Source organism: Oryctolagus cuniculus, chromosome 17 (assembly GCF_051225735.1).
Source record: "Oryctolagus cuniculus isolate XC-2025 breed Fujian yellow rabbit chromosome 17, ASM5122573v1, whole genome shotgun sequence".
Taxonomy (NCBI): domain Eukaryota; kingdom Metazoa; phylum Chordata; class Mammalia; order Lagomorpha; family Leporidae; genus Oryctolagus; species Oryctolagus cuniculus.
The window spans coordinates 15,802,122-15,819,968 of NC_142883.1; the positions used below are offsets into that span (position 1 = coordinate 15,802,122).

Here is a 17,847-nt window from a genome sequence, read left to right on the forward strand (position 1 = left end):
TCAAACCCAAGCTGACTTGCGAAACGATGTTGTATCAGGCAAAAAACCTGGGTCTTGCTCCTTCGTGAGTCGGAAGCAAGATTTCTTTAAGTCTCTTCAATCGGAAAAAGCTAAGTTTTTTGTTTTTTTTTGCAAAGATTCATTTATTTGAAAGTCAGTTACAGAGAGAGCTCTTCCATCTGCTGGTTCACTCCCCAAATGGCTGCGACGGCCAGGCGGAAGCCGGGAGCTGCACTGGGTCTCCCACATAGATGCAGGGGCCCAGATACTTGGGCCATCCTCCACCATTTTCCCAGGTGCTGGGAGCTGGATCGGAAGTGGAGCAGCCAGGACTTGAACCGGCGCCCATATGGGATGCCGGCACTGCAGGTGGCCCTTTAACCATCTATGCCACAGTGCCTGCCCCAAAAGAGCCAGGCTATCAATGCAGCTGTCTGAGTGCTGAAATAGAGCGATACAGCGATTCTTGTGGGCAGCCCAAACGCAGGTTGTGACGTATTGGACTGAGGATGTTTTTCATTGCAAAGATTTGAATTCCAGTTTACACAGTGCAGCTCCCTTTGTTCAGGATAATCTTTGGGCTTCTTGCTAAGGCCGGAGAGCTGTGTGCCCCGGGCAGAGCCGCCCAGTGGAGTGTGCGGGGCCCTCTCGGTGCCTGAGTGTGTCTGATGACACGGATGCATGTCAGATGGAGCAGAACCCAAATGGAACTTACGGCGCTGACAGAAATGGGGACTTCACTCACTTCCCGTTCTATAAACAGGGCCGGGGAACCTGTCTTCTGCCAAGGGCCGTTTGGATATTTATATCATTCCCAGGCCAGACAACACGAGCAGCTGAAAAGTCAGCCTGCTCTGGCTGCACTGAGTTTCAAGTCCCTGGCAGGGCCAATCCAGACGGTTTCGAGGGCCCCACTCGGCCGTCCGCTGGACGCCGTCCCCTGCCCTGCTGTAACACGTCACACTTGAAGCACACCACACTGGGAGCCACCGAGGAGCAGCCTGGTGACGGGTGGCAGTCGCCAGCCGGCTGGGCAGCGCTCTGGGCTGACGGAGAAGCTGGCTCAAAGCAAAGCGTCGGCGTGTCGCGAGGCACGCGTTTCACACGTGTGGCCTGACCCTCGGCGTTCCCTAATTAGCACGAGGACGTGAGCATGGGGACACGTGGGCCGCCCCGGAAGAGCTGTGGTGATGACGCAGACGAGTCAGATACCCCCCACCCCCCGGCTGTTCCAGCATAAGAGGATGTGGCACGTTGATCTAATTCACTAACCAAATTCAGTTTCCTGCTTTTCTTTGCCTCTGTGAGAAATGTTTTGCTAAAGCGTGGTGGGGGTGATCTGAAGCTGGCCGAAAGTCAGCACTCCCTCCCACATCAGGCCTGACTGCAGGCAGACCAGCAGCCTGGGGCGCCCAGCAGGCCGGCCTTCCACGCGGCTGGGGAATGTCACCTACTCACGGCACACCTATGGAATGATGGTCCATGTCACCAGCCATGCCCGTCCCTCTCTGAGCTGCATCCGGAACCCCTGGGACAGCTGTTTATAAGACAGCCGCCCGTGTCTCTCCGGATGGATCTCTAACCAGGAAGCGTCAGGTTCTCATCGCCCCTCCCACTGTTGGAAGGAACCCCCACACTTCAGCTGAGTTCGTGGATTGCATCGAGCTGTCCCTGGGCAACTGGTCTGGGGTGCTCCTCGTCCCGTCCGTCCACGCTCGGGGCTTACAATTCGTGGGCACGTTGTGCTTTGGAGTCAAGACGCTGAGGTTAGCGTCCGGGCCACGGCGCTTGTTTGCTCTCTGCTTTTGGGCAAATCACATCTCTGTGCCTCAGTCTCCCCACCTGCAAAGTGGGGCACAGACAGATCTTGCCTGCTGGGATGACTCCAAGGTCAAAAGCGAGACCACAACCACGGCTGCCCGAGGAATCACAGCACCCTGACGCCCGGTGCACAGGAGCAGCGTGTGGTTAGCAGAATGGACCAGAAACCGAGTTATTCCTCTTGAGGCTGCTCTCCCACCACCTTTCTGTTTTACTTTTACAAAAATCAGAGTTGTATTTTTTAAAATCTCTAACATCAAAAAAAAAATTAAAAAAACGAAAAATCTCTAACATCAGTGCCGGTCCAGACACTTTTACTACTCTCTGAGCTTCCAAAGCCAGACCCCAAAATGGAAAAAGATGAATTGTCAGAAAGCGCTCAGCAAGCCAGAGACGCGCCTTACCTCCAAGAGCCGCGGGGAAGTCGGGCAGCGGGTCAGCCAGCGGGGGCTGCGGCGCACCTGGCACCGCTGTCCACGGCGAGGCGAAGGTCCTGCGACTCGTGTTTTCTTCCTTCAGAATTCTGCATGGACCCCGAGGCAGAGCAGGCAGCCGGCCCGGCAAGCACAGGGGAATGCGGACAGCAGAGGGGCTGGGGTGGCCTCCGATTCCTGCCCACTCTCAAAGGCTTTTCCAGGCCCAGCCCGAGTCAGGAAGGAGCCAGCTCACCTTCCCAGAACACGGAGAGGCATCCCGAAGCCGCCATGCTGGGACCCGGAGGAGCTCCTGGGCCGGGCATGTGGGCAGCCAGTGTGCCTGCTCCTCCCTCGGCTCTCACCTGGAACTGGAGAGTCTCCCTGGAATGTTCCAGAAAAATGGATTTGGATGCAGACCTGGGAGCCTGCTTCCAAAATCCTGCCCTTTAAAATAAAGCCAAGTGTTCTGAAATTATCCTCACTCACCACCGAGTTCAAGGTTACTCATTACCAGATTCAGCTGCGTAGGAATCGCAGGACTTATTGTGGCTTATTGTGAAGACATGTTCTTGTAAAACTAAGAAAATCAGTGGATTCTGATCTTAAAAGATAAAATCTAAAATAACTGTGGTGTCTTTGGGATTGGAAACTATTTACTTGAAAAGCAGCCTGGAAGCAAAATTTGAGGGCGAATCTTAAATCTTCATAATTTATCTTGCAAATAAATCCTATTCATAATTGTCTCCAAAAGGCCAAGTTCATGGGTTTCCCAGCAAGTCCAAATGGGGCCCAACAGTTTCCAACTGGCTGCCCAAATTAGAAAAAACAAAAACAGCTTAAGTGCCCAATCCCACTTTAATATGGAGAACCCTAACTCGCCGCCGTCTGCTTTAAGCAACACTGTGTGAAACAGAGGGATTCAGGAATGTCACCGAGCCCAGCATTTGCAGCGCTGGCTCTGAGTCCTGGTTGTCCCACCGTGTAGCCCTAAAGATGTGAGCTGACAACCTCGCTGAATGTTGGGGAAATGGAGTCATCCCCCACCTCCCCAGGCGCACAGGAGGCCTTAGGTCAAGCTTAATCCCCAACCCCTGCTCTGCTTATGAAGCCTGTCCCAGCACCACCTGCGGCTCCAGGGTTAGATCTCTGTACAAAAACCGCTTGACCAAAGACACGTAAGCTTGAGAGGCAAGAGAGGCTGTAACTGGATCACCCACTGGTGAAGTCTTCTCTTAGCCAGCACCTGCGGATGCCTTCAAACGCATTCAGCCGCCCCAAAACCCAGCCCAGGGCGTCTGACGCCAGAGCGGGTTGGTTTTCTCAGCCATCACTCATTCAGGCAACACTCCACTGACTGCGCCCTCATCTGCCAGGTACTGGGGTACAGACATAAGACACACAGAACCCGCCCTGCAGGGGCTCACGGCCTAGTGGACAGGCAGGACCAGGCCAGGCAAACAGTGTGGTGCTTACCTTGACCGAGGTCAGTTCAAGAGCTCGTGGGGAGAGGCGAGCCGGTGAAAATCCTAAAGGACAGGGCGCTCCGCCTGAACTGGGCAAGGAGGATGGGCCCAGCTCGAGGTGCTTAGTGGGCAAAGGCCTGGAGCAGAGACAGGTGGACGTCAGGGAGCTCCAAATTGCCTGTGACCTTGTGCCTCCAAGTCCCCAGACCGGTAGCAGAGGCATCACTTGAGAGCTTGTTAGGAATGCAGAGCCCCAGGCCAGTGCTGTGGCATAGTAGGCTAAGCCTCTGCCTGCGTTCTCATATGGGCGCCCATCGAGACCCGGCTGCTCCACTTTCGATCCAGCTCTCTGCTAATGTGCCTGGGAGGGCAGTGGAGGATGGCCCGAGTGCTTGGGCCCCCGCACCCATGTGGGAGACCCTGAAGAAGCTCCTGGCTCCTGGCTTCGAATTGGCCCAGGTCTGGCCGTTGCAGCCATTTGGGGAGTGAATCAGTGGATGGAAGACCTCTCACTCTGTCTCTCCCTCTCTCTGTAACTTTGCTTTTCAAATCAATCAATCAGTCAATCAATATTAAAAAAAATGCAGAGCCCCAGATCCCAACCCAGACGTCCTGGTGCAGAATCTGCATTAGTAAGACGGCGGGGATATTTGTACACACATTGGAGTTTGGCAAGCTTTGGTCCAGGTTCAGGCCACAGATAAGGAAATCAGAGCTTAGAGTTGAGGTCCTGCAGGCATCAGGGCCTTGGCTGCTGTGCTGAAGGTGTTGGAGCACCATCCTGAAAGGGATCTGCACGGGGAATGAGCGCTCAGATGGGCGCCTTCTCAGCTGGCTGTGGCCGGTGCATGGGGGAGACGGCAGGGCGACAGCAGCCAGACACGGCCAGGAGGCCGTGCAAGTGGTGGGCCCAGGGCCTGACCTGAAGCAAACACTGAGAGAAGAGGGAAGAATCTAGGGATAAGGAAAAAGGAGGCGTGGACGAGAATGCCGGGATCTGGCCACAGAACGAGGCCAGTGGAGGCCGCCTTTAGACAAGGCTGAGAATGCACGAAGCAGAGGGCGGGGCCCATCGTGGGGTGTGGTCTTTGAGGTGCCGGCCGGGCAGCCAGTGGGAAATGCCAGCAAGTCCTGGGTACCTGCTACTGGCGGAACCCTAAGGAGGCTGAGACTGCAAGAGCATCTCCCTGTGTGAGCGGCGGGGGCAGGAGGGATGATGGGCAGCCCCTGGACCCTGGACAGCCCCTGGGCGGTGCACAGCCAGGGAAGAGTTGGGAGGGAAGCTGTCAGGATGCACTCATCTGCCCTGTACCAGGACACGGCCTCACAGCGACAGCCGTCTCAGCCGTTCACTTTACGGTGGGCACTGCTTTCAGCAGCAGCAAATCCCAAACTCCTCTGTTGGTAAGACCCTCAGGAGGGGCTTCATCCACACACAAACGCCTGCGTCCCGAACTGCCTCGGAGCCCTGCCGCTCGGGGCTCCCCGCCCTGCAGGCGGTTCTGGTCCAGGTCAGCGCTCATGGGAAGCTCCTGGGTCCCTGGCAAGCTAGAGCTTCAGGACGTTTGGGCGGCTCTGAGACGCTCCCAGGGGACATCCAGGCTGCTGGTCTAAGGGCCTCCTAGAAGGGGCCGGGCCAGAGAAAACACCTGGCTCAACTTGCGCACGGGGAAGCAGGGTCCACACAGGTAAGCGGCAGTCAGGGTGACCCGGCTGCTCGGGGGCAGGGCGGGGAGTGGTTCTGAACAGAGCCTGGCAGTCAGAGGGGAGGGTGAACAGATCACTAGCTGCCCCCAACACCCTTTGGGCCCCCATCTCTCACCTTGGCCCCTCTCCCTTCCTGTGATCCCTTCCCCCGCCCCCTCCCCCAGGATCTCTCTGCTTCTTTCTCCCCCCTCCCATGCTCCACCCCCCCCCCCCCACAGCTGTTTCACTCTGCAGCAGAAAGGCCGGGTTAGGGCACAGCCACAGCCTCCCATGGGGGCAGCTGGAGGACAGGGGCAGGGTGCCTTCCCGAGGTGAGACCCCCGCCGTGGGCCGCTAGCCCCACTGCATCCACACTGGGCTGCAGCTTCGTGGAGGGGAGCGCTTCCCCACGTCTGTCAGGGATGCCAGAGGCTCTTGACTGGAAGGGGTGTGACAGGGGTGCCATCCCCTCGGTTAGCTCCTCAGTGACTTGGTTGCAAGCTGGCGCCTCTTGGGCCTGCTGCCCCTCTGACCTCTGAGCCCCCTCTCCCACCCAGAAGGACATCTTCTGCGTTTTGCTTCATTTGCAGGCTTTGCGCGCGCGTGTGTGTGTGCGTGTGTGCGTGTGCGCATCCTCTCCCCCGCCTGTGAGTGCTGCGTCCTGACTGCTCTTTCTCTTTTGTGCAGGTGGCAGCAGCGAGCACCCCCTGTTCCGCGTCGAGTATTCCCCTTACTGCTCCGTCTTTGCTTTCTCCCCGGCCCCGCAGCCCAGCGCCAATTACTGCTGCCTCCTCCTGCCACTCGTGCCACCTGCCTCCCCGTCGGCCCAGGGCCCTTCCTCCTACCTCCCTCCTGTCACCTTCCCCACCTTTCCAAGCCCCACGTCCTCCTCCCCGGGCCCCGTGCCCGAGTCCCCAGCAACCCTGTGCTACTTCCCCATCTCCTGCCCGACCCCGGCTGAGACCCCCGTGCTGTGCCTGCCCGGCCCCAGGAGGCCCAGTAAAATTTACCTCGTGTGGTAAGCTGCCCATGCAAGGCACACGGCACGGCGGAGCCAGGGGGAGGGAGACACCTGGGAGGGGCCGGAGGCCATGTCACGGACGGTCCCTGGAGGTGGTGTGTGCAGGGAGCAGGAAGACGAGCCAGCGCCACCACCTCCCCCGGGCTCGCCTTTTTGCTAAAGGAGAGAGTGACCAATAAAATCCCGTCGCCTCTGGAGACTCAATTGCTTTCTTAACTCCTGTGTCTGGCACACTTGGGGACGTCAGCATCAGAGACCCAGCAGGCTGCTCCGTGTCTGATCATGCCGCAGGCCAGGCTGCCCCGGGAGGGCGGTCCCAGGGGCCGGGGGTTCGGAGCCACACTGGGGAGGGATGGACGAGTTCCAGGGCTCAGCGCATGTTTACGTTCCTTTCCTGCCTGCTTATTGGACATTGCATTTCCTAAACTCAAAAATCCCACCTCCTGAGTTCCAAAATGTGTTTGTGGAACAGAATTAAGCTTTAATTAAGATCTCCTGTGGGTATGGGCGACAACACGCGTCTGTGGCACCCGCAAGCAGGCAGACAGAGGTGGTTATTATTTGTGACTATGCAGAGAGTTGCCTATTACGCCAGCCAAGGCATCGTGAGCTCTAGTGATTAAGCTCTGATCTCTGTGACCCAACGGGTTTTTCGAAGAGGCGGCTCTCAGACAGACTCTTAGTATCTCCCAGGATCAGGGGTCCCAGTCGAGGGAGGGGCTGGAGATGGAGGGAAGAGGTCATCGTATTTCCTTCTTTCTCGTTTTTGGCTGTATCAAGACTGTGTGGCAAGTGATGTGAGGATCGGAACAAGGAGTTACCAAGCTGGGTGGATTCGGTTCTGTGTTGTGAGGGTCTTGCATAAATGTGAGATTTCTGCTTGTTTTCCTCTCCTGCTCAAACTAAGAACTACTCGGTTAACGCTGGGGTGGCTTAGCATTGTCGAGAGAACCGGGGCAGGTGCCTTTTAGCCAGTCTGTGTGGTTTCTTTGCTTCTGGGGGCGTCACCCGGCTCAAGTACTAGAAGAAGGGTGGACTGTGTGATGCCAACAGCAAACCACCGTTTTTCCCAAACTCAATGCCAAACCAAGGAATTGAGTCACCTGGTGACAAACCCCCTGAATACAAACTCCTCCATTTCTGCGAGGCCATGGGCTTGTTCTACCTGAACAGGAAGTTGTGTGTCTTGGTCTTCTGTAGGTTGATGTGGTCATGCAGCACGCCACGGGAGGACCCACCCCAGATGGGCCCCAAAGGTGTGAAACCTGGCTCCCATTGCGTGTGGGCGAGGTTGTTAGGAACTTGCTATAGAAGTCGAGTGTTTGAAACTCCTTGTTTTTATTCTGTTTGTTTTGGAAGGCAGACAGAGGTGTCCCATCCACCGCTTCACTCTCCAGTACCTGCAACAGCCCAGGATGGGTGAGGCTGAAGCCAGGAGCCAAGAACTCAATCCAGGTCTCTGTGTGGGTGGCGGAGACCATTAGCACCTGCTGTTTTCCAGGATGCATATTAGCAGGAAGCTGGAACAGAGGGCAGAGTCAGGATTTGAACCCAGGCACTCTGATATACGGGATCCCAACACGCAGCTTAGCCACTGTGCCCAATGCCCACCCCCAAGTGTCTGAAGCTCTTAAATCCATGTGTACGTGAGCTATGCCTCTGGGTCAGCTCCTCTGTGCCTGTGATTGCGGACAGGGAAGAGGACTATTTCATACGAGATGGTCTATCCTGTCCATAGACTCTGAAGGGTAGCACAGGGAAGCATCAGCCGTGCAACCAAAACAGATCAGAATCTTCAAGTCACGACCGACGGGTCGCACTCATCTCCACAATCCCTCAGATTACTGCACAGCGAAGCCACACAGATATTTGTTAAGCGAATTATAATAAAGAGAGTTACTATTGCCTCTTGGACTTTGTGAATAAAAGATCAAAGGGAAGAATCAGCAAGAGCCACATGGGACGGAAGGCTGCCCTTCGTAACAATGAGTTTCTGGCAAAACTCAGTTTTCTCACGGGAGCGATTTTGGATTTCCCACTACTAGTGATAATACTATTATTATTACTCTTTATGGTGGAAACAGCAGCGACCATTTTCAGTGTCTGATATACAGCAGGCACTGAGTTAGGCCACTTACGTGTATTAATGTTAAACTTCACAATAATGCAGAGTAGGATTATTCCTGTGTTATAGGTACACAAACTGAGGTTCAATCGCCAGAGGTTCACAAATGTGATGTAGTCTCTGTCCTGCTGGTCAAACAATCTCTGGTCCCTTGGCCTCTGTAGCCTAATGCCACTTCGCTGAGAACTTGCTTAGAGGTAATAGTTTTTTTTTTAATTGTTTAAGAGATCTGATGCTTTGAAGAAAGTAGCTTTTTGAATCAGAAAAATATAATAAACTTTTATCTTAAGCCACCTGGGGTGTTTTGCACAATAAAAGCATTCATCCCAGTTTTGCAGTTCGCTGAACACGTCAGGCCGTGGTCCCGCAGGAGGACGCCCGCAGCAACACAGCCTGGCTCCGAGATGGGCCTCGGCTTTAAGGAGCTTTCAGTCCACTGGAAAGAAAAGGCATAGACCTTGCGCAGTTTTAGACTACAGAGCATTTAAACGCCAGAGGCCAGTTTAAAACGACAGCAAAATTAGGGATTTGGGACAAAGCAGAGTCAGAGCAGACTTGGTGGACGTAAAACTGGAAGTGGGAAAATCTGGCTGGGGTGGGCTGGGGGGATGGAGGGGCGGGGGCTGTGAGCCACCTGGGGCATCAGCTGGGAATCAGGGTGAAATCCTCAGGACCAGGACCTCTGGTCCTGACTTACTGAATGTGGTGTAAGCCCCACACCTGCCTCTCTGGTCAGTCCGGTGAGAGACAGGAACGTTGTTGATTTGTGAGGAGGGAGACACCTTTGATGCTGAGAAAACGCTTCCATCCATTTCCTCTATGGCAGCAGATCCCTTACTGTAAACACCTGATGGGGGTGGGTGTGGCTCAGTGAGTGGAGCTGCCGCCTACAATGCCGGTATCCAATATGGGCGCCGGTTCGAGTTCTGGCTGCTTCACTTCCAATCTAGCTCCTTGCTTATGTACCTGGGAAAGCAGACTTGGGCCCCTGTACCCATGTGGGAGACCCCAAAAGCCAGGAAGACCTGGCTTCGGTCTGGCCCAGCCCTAGCCGGTGCAGCCATATGGGGAATGAACCAGCAGATGGAGGATCTCTCCCCTTCCCTCTTCCCCCTCCCTCCCCCTCCCCCTCCCTTCTCTAACTGTGCCTTTCAAATAATAAGTAAATCTTAAAAAAAAAAAAAAAAAAAAAAAAGCCTGCTGTCTCTTTCTCCCTCCTCACCTTTAACTCAGCGAAATCTGGTCTGGTCCCACCCCGCACCCTGCACAGAACAGACGCCCGTTCCCTGTAGATCCCCCACTCTGTCTCCTCTCTGGTCACGCCCACAGACTCGGCCCCACCAACTTGCCCTAAGGGGTCCCACATCACCAGCAGCACCCCACACGCACCTCTTCTAGTAAGTTTCCCAGGAGAGAGCAGATCCCCTCTGTCTGGGAGGTGGGAACCCATTGCCTTCCTGTCCTGGGGCTGTCGGGGGAAGTGAGCAGGCCCAGTCAGAGCGACAAGCAGGCCTCACAGGCACCAAAGCGAGCTTGCCTTTCTGTCCCGAGTCTGGATGAAGACTATTCACGAAATCCCCTGGGCCCTGTGTGCCAGCAGAGGCTGCGCTCCCGCAAGTCAGGGGCTCCTCCCAGCTGTGCAATGTTGCCTGCTGGCTGCATCAATTTGTGAAATTTCTAACCTGTCTAAAAGGGGCGGAGCCAGGCAGATTCTCCCAGGGAATGTCATCTAAATAGTCACAATTTAAGCCAAGAACTTGTATGCATGGAAAATATTGCAAACATCCCCCTACCCACCCACTCGCCTCCCCAGTTTGTGTGCACTGAGGCTAAATTCGCCTGAAGAAGAGGCTTGACCTGATCCACACCAGTTAGCAAATGGGAACTTGGGCAGGTTCGTTGGGAACTCGGGCCTCAGCAGCACTATAAGACCGTGTTTGCTGCCAAGAAAGAACCTAAGGATATAAACAGGCTGTGATTCAAACCCGAGCGAGCACTTGGGGATCGGGGCCGCTGTGTGTCCCCATGAATTGGAGGCTGGAAACGCTTAATGCAAGGGGAGACCCCGGGCCTCTGCACAGGTGCTCATTAACGGCGCTAACAGCCTCATGAGCTGGGCGTTACGATTTCCAGTAACAGGTGGGGAGACTGAGGCAGGGGTAGGCTGATCCGCCCAAGCTCACGCAGGGAGCGGAACTTGGTGTCAGTGCCCTCCTCCTCCCCACGCCCCACGCCCCACGCCCCACGCCCCACTGCTGGGCCCCTTGAGCATTCTTTACACGGAAGGTGTTTTCCAAAGTTAATTATTGAAAAGACTTTGCACCTTTCAGCAGCACAGACACCAAAGATTTTACCAAGAAAGAGGAGGCCAAACCTGGGGAGACTGACAGTCAATCCAGACATGCGCAGCGCAACAGCACCTGGGGACGGGAGCGAGCAGAAGTCCCAACTGCCGACGAAGGTGCCAGCTCTGCGGGGACCAGGTAAGGCCCCGCGGCTGCCGCGTCTTGGTCCTCAGTGAGGGCTGACTGCGCTCGTACCTGGTGCCTTTGTGGGTGTTGGACGCCTGTGCTTTGATGTGAAGGGGGATGCACCTTACCATGAAACGTCCAGAAAGTTTTAAGAACAAACTATTTAGTACGTTTTCTTAGAGGCTGATAGTAAAGGGGGCGGGGAAGTTTAGCTTTTAGTTCTGTCCCCCATCACCCCATAAGCAGGACTGGGCATAGTTCTGCGGGGACACCAGGCGTGCAGCTCCCACCCAGGGCATCTATATAGGGGGTGGCTCCCAGGAGGGCCTGTGGGTGGAGGAGGGGAGGACAGGTGTCGGTGGGTGACTCAGTAATCACGGTGGTAAGATCTAAATGTGAAGGGAGTAACCTCAGAACGAATGTGTGTTTTGTTTCGAAGCCCTGGCCTGAGTTTCAGCCCTGAGTATTTTGTCCTACGGCTCAAGCCTTGTTGCTCTGTCACCCTCCAGGATTCAATGTTCACAACCAGGGGTCTGCTCCTCCCCTTGGAGAAGCCACCAAGCATCGCCGTTTGTGGCCATATGGGCGCAGTAGTCTTGAGTGTGACATATGCCATGGCGGATGCCTGTAAATACAGCACCCCATGCTAGAATTGGGATGGCTTAGAAGCAGGGGTGACCAAAGCATAAACAAAGGCGCATGAGGTCCCCCTTGGGCTGCCGCTGACCTCGTTCTAGTTCCAGCTCTTCCTCCAAGCGTGGTGCCTTGGGTGATCAGGGAGCCACTCTTGGTTACATCGCCCTTTTTGAAAGAAGGATGATGAAATCTGCTCCATTGCACTGTTACAATGACTAAGTGACATCATGTACTGGCTGGCACCGGGCACACAGTAGGCCCACATCCACCCTGCATCCATGGGACTCTTGCAACCTCCATCTGCACCCGAGACCTCTCCCGGCGTCCTGGAAGCCGCCGAGAACTGGCCCAAGAGCTCCTAGTCTCCCCTAGTTATTTCCTCTCTGACCTCTCATTCTAAAGTGGTTTGCATAAATTGGTGTAGGAGCCAGATGGTTGAAGTGTACCAGTGAGAGATTTGAAGCAAATGTGACCAAGATTACATACAGAAGGCTATTGCAAATCAATAAGCAAAAGCTGAATACCTAATAGAAAACGGGGATGGCCACCACGGACACTTCCACAGAAGGGTTACGAGTACAGGTGACCAACAGACATTTAAAAAGACAAGTTCACTTTAGGTGATCATGTAAACTGACATGAGATAAATTTGGCCTACCAAATTGACTAAGGTTTTAAAAGTCATACTGAAGACTGGAAGTGAGATTAACAACCCACATTTCCTGGGCCCTGGAGGGCCAGTTGCTTTTGAAGTACTGGTCGGTGAGACTGTTGCGAGACAGTGGAGGGTGTACAGCCTACCTGTAGGGTGATTTGCTGTACAACGTTTGGAAAGAAATGTGGCAGCAGGTGGCACAAGCCTTAAAGTCCCTACCTTTTGACTCAGCAATTCCACTCCCACGACTTGACTGTAAGAAGACAAGTAGGCAAAGGAGGATGCTTATCACTGTGAACTATGCAAAACAACCTGCGTACCCAGCAGTAGGGGAAGAGTTAAGCGCATTCTGATAACATCCATGTAGTGGACTCTTGTGCTAGACTACGATGTTCTTTAAAAATAACAGCACAAGGTAATGCTCACAATAGAATGACGGGGAAAGGAACACAGAGCCTGCAGTGGCACGTGCATAGATAACCCCATTTTGTTTTGTTTGCAGCAGCAATGGCATCTGACTTTTGGGTTCTGGGGACATTTGGAGATTTGGATATTGCATCCTCTTCTCTGGCTTATAAATGGTCTCCAGGCCGGCACCGTGGCTCACTAGGCTAATCCTCCGCCTGCGATGCCGGCACCCCAGGGTTCTAGTTCCAGTTGGGGCGCCAGATTCTGTCCCGGTTGCTCCTCTTCCCGTCCAGCTCTCTGCTATGGCCTGAGAAGGCAGTGGAGGATGGCCCAAGTGCTTGGGCCCTGCACCCCATGGGAGACCAGGATAAGCACCTGGCTCCTGGCTTCGGATTGGCGCAGCACGCTGGCTGCAGCGGCCATTTGGGGGGTGAACCATCGGAAGGAAGACCTTTCTCTCTCTTTCTCTCTCTCTCTCACTGTCTAACTCTGCCTGTCCAAAAAAAAAAAAAAAAAAGGTATATGAGTGTGGGAACGTAGGAAATCACACCAAGACCTGGTTGAAGGGCAGGCAGGTGCTCGTGCCCCGAGAATCCTGGGGAAGGCAAGCTCTGCACTCGCAGCCGGAGCCCAGCAGGGCCCGGAGGAGCAGGGCGGCCTCGCTGGGGCTAGCTCTGTGAAGAGCACATCCCTGGCATTCCGACTAGGCCTGTTCCCAGCCCTGGAGCTCCTGGAGTCTGCTCCCTATTGGATAGACACAGAAAATAGGGTTAGAGCAGCATAAATATAGAATGGCACAGTCTGCTGCCTTTAGGGAAACAACACACAAATGCACCCCCAGAGAAGCTCTGAATTTTCAAGAGGAAGACTTGCCCCCTGATGTGGTGGTGGATCCCGGGAGCTGCCACCCAGCACGGAGCCGGAGACTTCTGCCCCAGAGGCCAGCGTCTCCCTGTGACAGCTCGGTGGCTGCTGGGGAACACGTTGACGGTCCCTGCAGGGGTGCCAGGTTTTCAGGACACTGCCCTGGCTGATTCTTCAGCCCACTGGGCATCTCTCCCTCACTTGGTCAGAAGCTGGAGCTAAATTGGTTCAAGGGCAGAGGGGGCAGCTCCCTACCCCACAGCGAGTGGCCTGTGTGCAGAGAAGGTCCCACAGGTGCAGGCTCCAGCTCCGCTAGCTACTTTCTGAGGCCCTTTATCACGGCCAGGATGAAAAGCAATTTGCCAGGGCCTACACGTCTCTATATCACTTTTTAAACACTTTAACAAATAGGTAGATGTGTGTGTATGTGTGTGTGTGTGTGTGTGTAAACAGATAGCAGGAGAGTTCAGCAGGCTCTGTGGTCCCCCAGCACTTGCTCCCTGAAATGTGGACCAGCCCGCTGTGGGCCCCACCAGCTCCACTCTGTGCAGACACAGCCCAGTGGGCAAAGCACCCCTGAGCTGCTGACGCCCTGGAGCCTCAGAGCAGAGTTTGACCGATGTCTGGGAGAGCTGCTGAGTGCAGGTCCACACTGTGCTGCCCAGTGCCCCACACAGTTAGCAACAGGAGCTTACAGGGTGAGAGGGCAGTAGAGACCAGAACACGTGCTCCCCTGGACTACCTGAGTCAGCACCGACTGCGCCCTGGCCAGGGCCCCACGCTCCCAAGTTTGCTTTCCCCCGGAGGAGCTGCTAGCACCCAGATCTTTCCGGCCCCCATGGAGTCCTGCAGATGCAGGGAGGGGAAGGGGCTGGCGGATTTGGAGGGCAGGCGGCGAAGGAACATGGAATCAGAGGAGGACTTCCTGTTGTGTACCCACACCGTCAGGCTAGGGAATGCTCAGAGCACACACACATCATGACAGATTCCACAGAGCCTCAATTTCACGAGGAAATTGGCAGTCCAGCCCATTGCTTAAGGGATAACCCAGGACGGTGGTTAAGAGTACAAACCCTAGCATCAAGCAGGCTTGGGTTCAAATGTTCATCACTTACTGGAAATCTGATCTGGGGCCAGCTATTGGCCTCCCTGGGCCGCACTCCCTTGATTATAATGCGGGATGACTGGTGGCTATTTCATAGGCCTCTGAGACTTCACTGTGTGTGCGATGCAGCTGGCGTGGCTTTTGCCTGCTCCGTGTACGCCCGCAATAAGTAGTGGCCATTCATTATTTTTATGAGGCACATTTTGAATATGTGATCTCACCGATAGGAATTCCTACACAACTGGGAGGGGAGTGGGGGAGGGGGAACCTGTGCCAGCCAGAGCTAACAAACTGACCAGGGGCAGAGACAAAGGGGCGACCATCGTTTCCTGAGCGGTGTGTAATTTTTATTGGCAGAAATTAGTTAGCCTGGCCCAAATCATCAGTGTGTCTAGCACCAGCCTTCCTCCCAATCTGCCAAGACAGAGTATATTTCTCTTTCTTCATTTGTTTTTTAAAGATTTATTTATTTATTTTGAAAGTCAGAGTTATGGGGCCGGCGCTGTGGCTCAGCAGGTTAATGCCCTGGCCTGAAGCACCAGCATCCCATATGGGCACCAGTTTGAGTCCTGGCTGCCCCTCTTCCAATCCAGCTCTCTGCTATGGCCTGGGAAAGCAGTAGATGGCCTAAGTGCTTGGGCCCCTGCACCCACATGGGAGACCTGGAGGAAGCTCCTGGCTTCAGATTGGTGCAGCTCCAGCCGATGCGGCCAAGTGGAGAGTGAACCATCGGATGGAAGACCTTTCTCTCTGTCTCTCCCTCTCTCTGTAACTCTGTCTTTCAAATAAATAAAATAAATCTTTTTTTTTTTTTTAAAAAAGAAAGAGTTACAGAGAGAGAGGGAGAAACACAGAGAGATCTTCTACCTGCTGGTTCACTCTCCAGATGGCTGTAACAGCCAGCACTGGGCCAGGTTAATGCCAGGAGCCAGGAGCTTCATCCGGGTCTCCCACATGGGTGGCAGTGGCCCAAACAATTGGGTCATCTTCCGCTGATTTTCCCAGGCCGTTAGCAGGGAACTGGATCGGAAGTGGAGCAGCTGGGACACAAACCGCCCATATGGATGCCAGTGTTGCAGGTGGAAGCTTAGCCCGCTACACCACCACATCGCCTGCAGATTATACTTTCTTAAGTTTTTGTGACACTGTGCGTGCAGCAGGGTTGTCCTAAATGCACACTGAATGATTTGGGGCTGGTGGACTTTACAGAAGCATCCCAGGCGTGCTGGTGTTCCTTTTCCGTAAACACATACTGAAAACCAGCGTGTAGTGAGAGCCTCCCCATGCTCAGCCCGGCTTGGCCTGGGGCTGGATCCACCTCCCGGGAGCTTCTGCAGAAAGCAGCTGTGTCCGCAGGCTCACCAGAGCCAGCCTGAGCCGCACCGGCTCCCAGAGGAGGATCCAAAGGCAGCGGACTGCGGGCCTCTGCGCTGGGCTCCTGCTGGCCGTGTGGCCCGTGGCCCGTGGCCCATGAGTATTTTCTCCCCCAGGGACTTGTTTGTTGCCTTTCGTGGACTCTATCGCGTGGTATTTTAAAGAGATTCCATCCATGGGCACTTTTGATAAAAGCATACACTCGTCTTTTCTCAATGCAGATCCAGTGGTTCACCGAGAAAGCCAGGTGTGGGCAGGTGGAACTACAGTGAAGAGGCCAACCCAAGAGAGGAGATGCCTGGTGCCCACCTCGCAGCTGATGACGACCCCCGAGAACCCCCTGGAGAGAGCCAAAAGGGGAGACCCGAGCGCCGTCGCTCAGAACAAGCCACAGCCAGCCCTGTCCCAGGCCTTCCAGGGAACAAAGAGTCCCCAAGTGTTGGGTGAGTCCTTGTGGCCCTCGCTCGTACCCAGCGCCACGGGAAGGCCAAGGAGGACGCCGTTCAGGTTCAGAGACGAGGACTTTTATTCCGTGCTATCGCCAAACGCTGCCAGAGACCCTTACGACACGGAGGAAGAGACCCACGAAGAAGAGCTCCCGCTGCTTGGTTTGCACCCGCCTCGCTCTCCCTCCAGTCACAGAAGAAGTCGGTGTCTTGGGACGTCGGCCTCTCTGTCCAAAAACAAACACTTTTCCAACAGTGCTGAAAATCACAAAGGAAACTCTTTAAGAAGACGCGAGCCCAGCCCTGGCTTATTAAGAACACTCAGTGCAATGGAGCCAGAGGCAGGGCAGCCTTCTCTTGGGCAAAGGATGCTCCCAGATCCCTGGCTGCCCAGTGGGGAGTCTGCTACAGAGAATGACAGTGACAGCAGCGAGAACAAGAAGACCTTCCGCTCATGGGACAGCAAATCTGAATCCAGACAAGATGACCGTCTCAGGGTGGAAAATGTATCCAGCGATTCTGTTTCTATGGACGACAAACCTGATACCCATGACCATGAGAGGGACTGGCAAGACTATTTAAACAGTTCTAGACATTCCCTTGACTTCTCTCTTGCCGGTAGACCGACAGTCCCAAGGTCATCACTGAACTCACCCTGTAACACGGCGCGATCATCAACACATCATCTGAGGGTTGATGTCCCAGTAGACTTGTCAATGTCACCTACGCTGGTTTGCAGATCCGACACGGAGGGAAACGCAAGGTTTAATGTTCGCCAACCACTGTCCCCCATTAGAAATAGAATTCCATTGGCCAGTGCACGTGAGTCTGATGTCAGGGGAGCAGAGGATGTCACCTCAGCAAGCCAAGCTCAGGAGGCTCCGTCGAACGTAGAAAACCCCTTGCCAAGTCTTCCAGACAGCTTGCCTCTGCTGCACTCTCCCATCTCCTCTCCGTCAAGAGTGAGTTTCCAAGACCACCTGCATTTGCCTGGGTCCCTGCGAGAAAATATACATTTTGCTTTATCTACAGTGTCTTATTTCCTAAATCAAAGCCAGAACAGGACTAGAATGGCAGCCTCTGGTCGCGCAGATGAAGAGGAGGCCCCTAAGATACAAGTAGACCCTGAGAAGCTCAGGAAACTGCAAGAAAGGTGAGGAATCCGTGTAGCTATCTATGCATATGTGGGGATACACACACACACACACACACACACACTTTTCCCATTATTCCAATGCTGAGATAAGCATTGCTCTCATCAGAGTCATGAGAATTTTGAATCATAAATAGACCCTCCCTTGACATTTAACGATTGCTTCTTTTGAGAACAAGCTATTTTTTTTTTGTTCTTAAAAT

At 54.4% G+C, this 17,847-nt stretch overlaps 1 protein-coding gene across 4 annotated transcripts in view; it reads left to right on the forward strand.

Moving 5' to 3' along the window:
• Positions 1–17,847, forward strand: part of MARCHF10 (membrane associated ring-CH-type finger 10) — an 84,225-nt gene that overhangs the window by 44,416 nt on the left and 21,962 nt on the right. Inside the window, exons 1-3 of one of the 4 annotated variants that reach the window (XM_089316847.1) lie at positions 9,833–9,929; positions 10,863–11,015; positions 16,267–17,644. In XM_089316847.1, coding sequence (XP_089172973.1) covers positions 10,934–11,015; positions 16,267–17,644 — 1,460 coding nt within the window. In that variant the 5' untranslated portion in view covers positions 9,833–9,929; positions 10,863–10,933. Of the gene's footprint in view, positions 1–6,073; positions 6,624–9,832; positions 9,930–10,789; positions 11,016–16,266; positions 17,645–17,847 lie in introns of those variants that run through there. The other 3 variants (XM_008271682.5, XM_089316846.1, XM_089316849.1) reach the window with 3 other exon arrangements.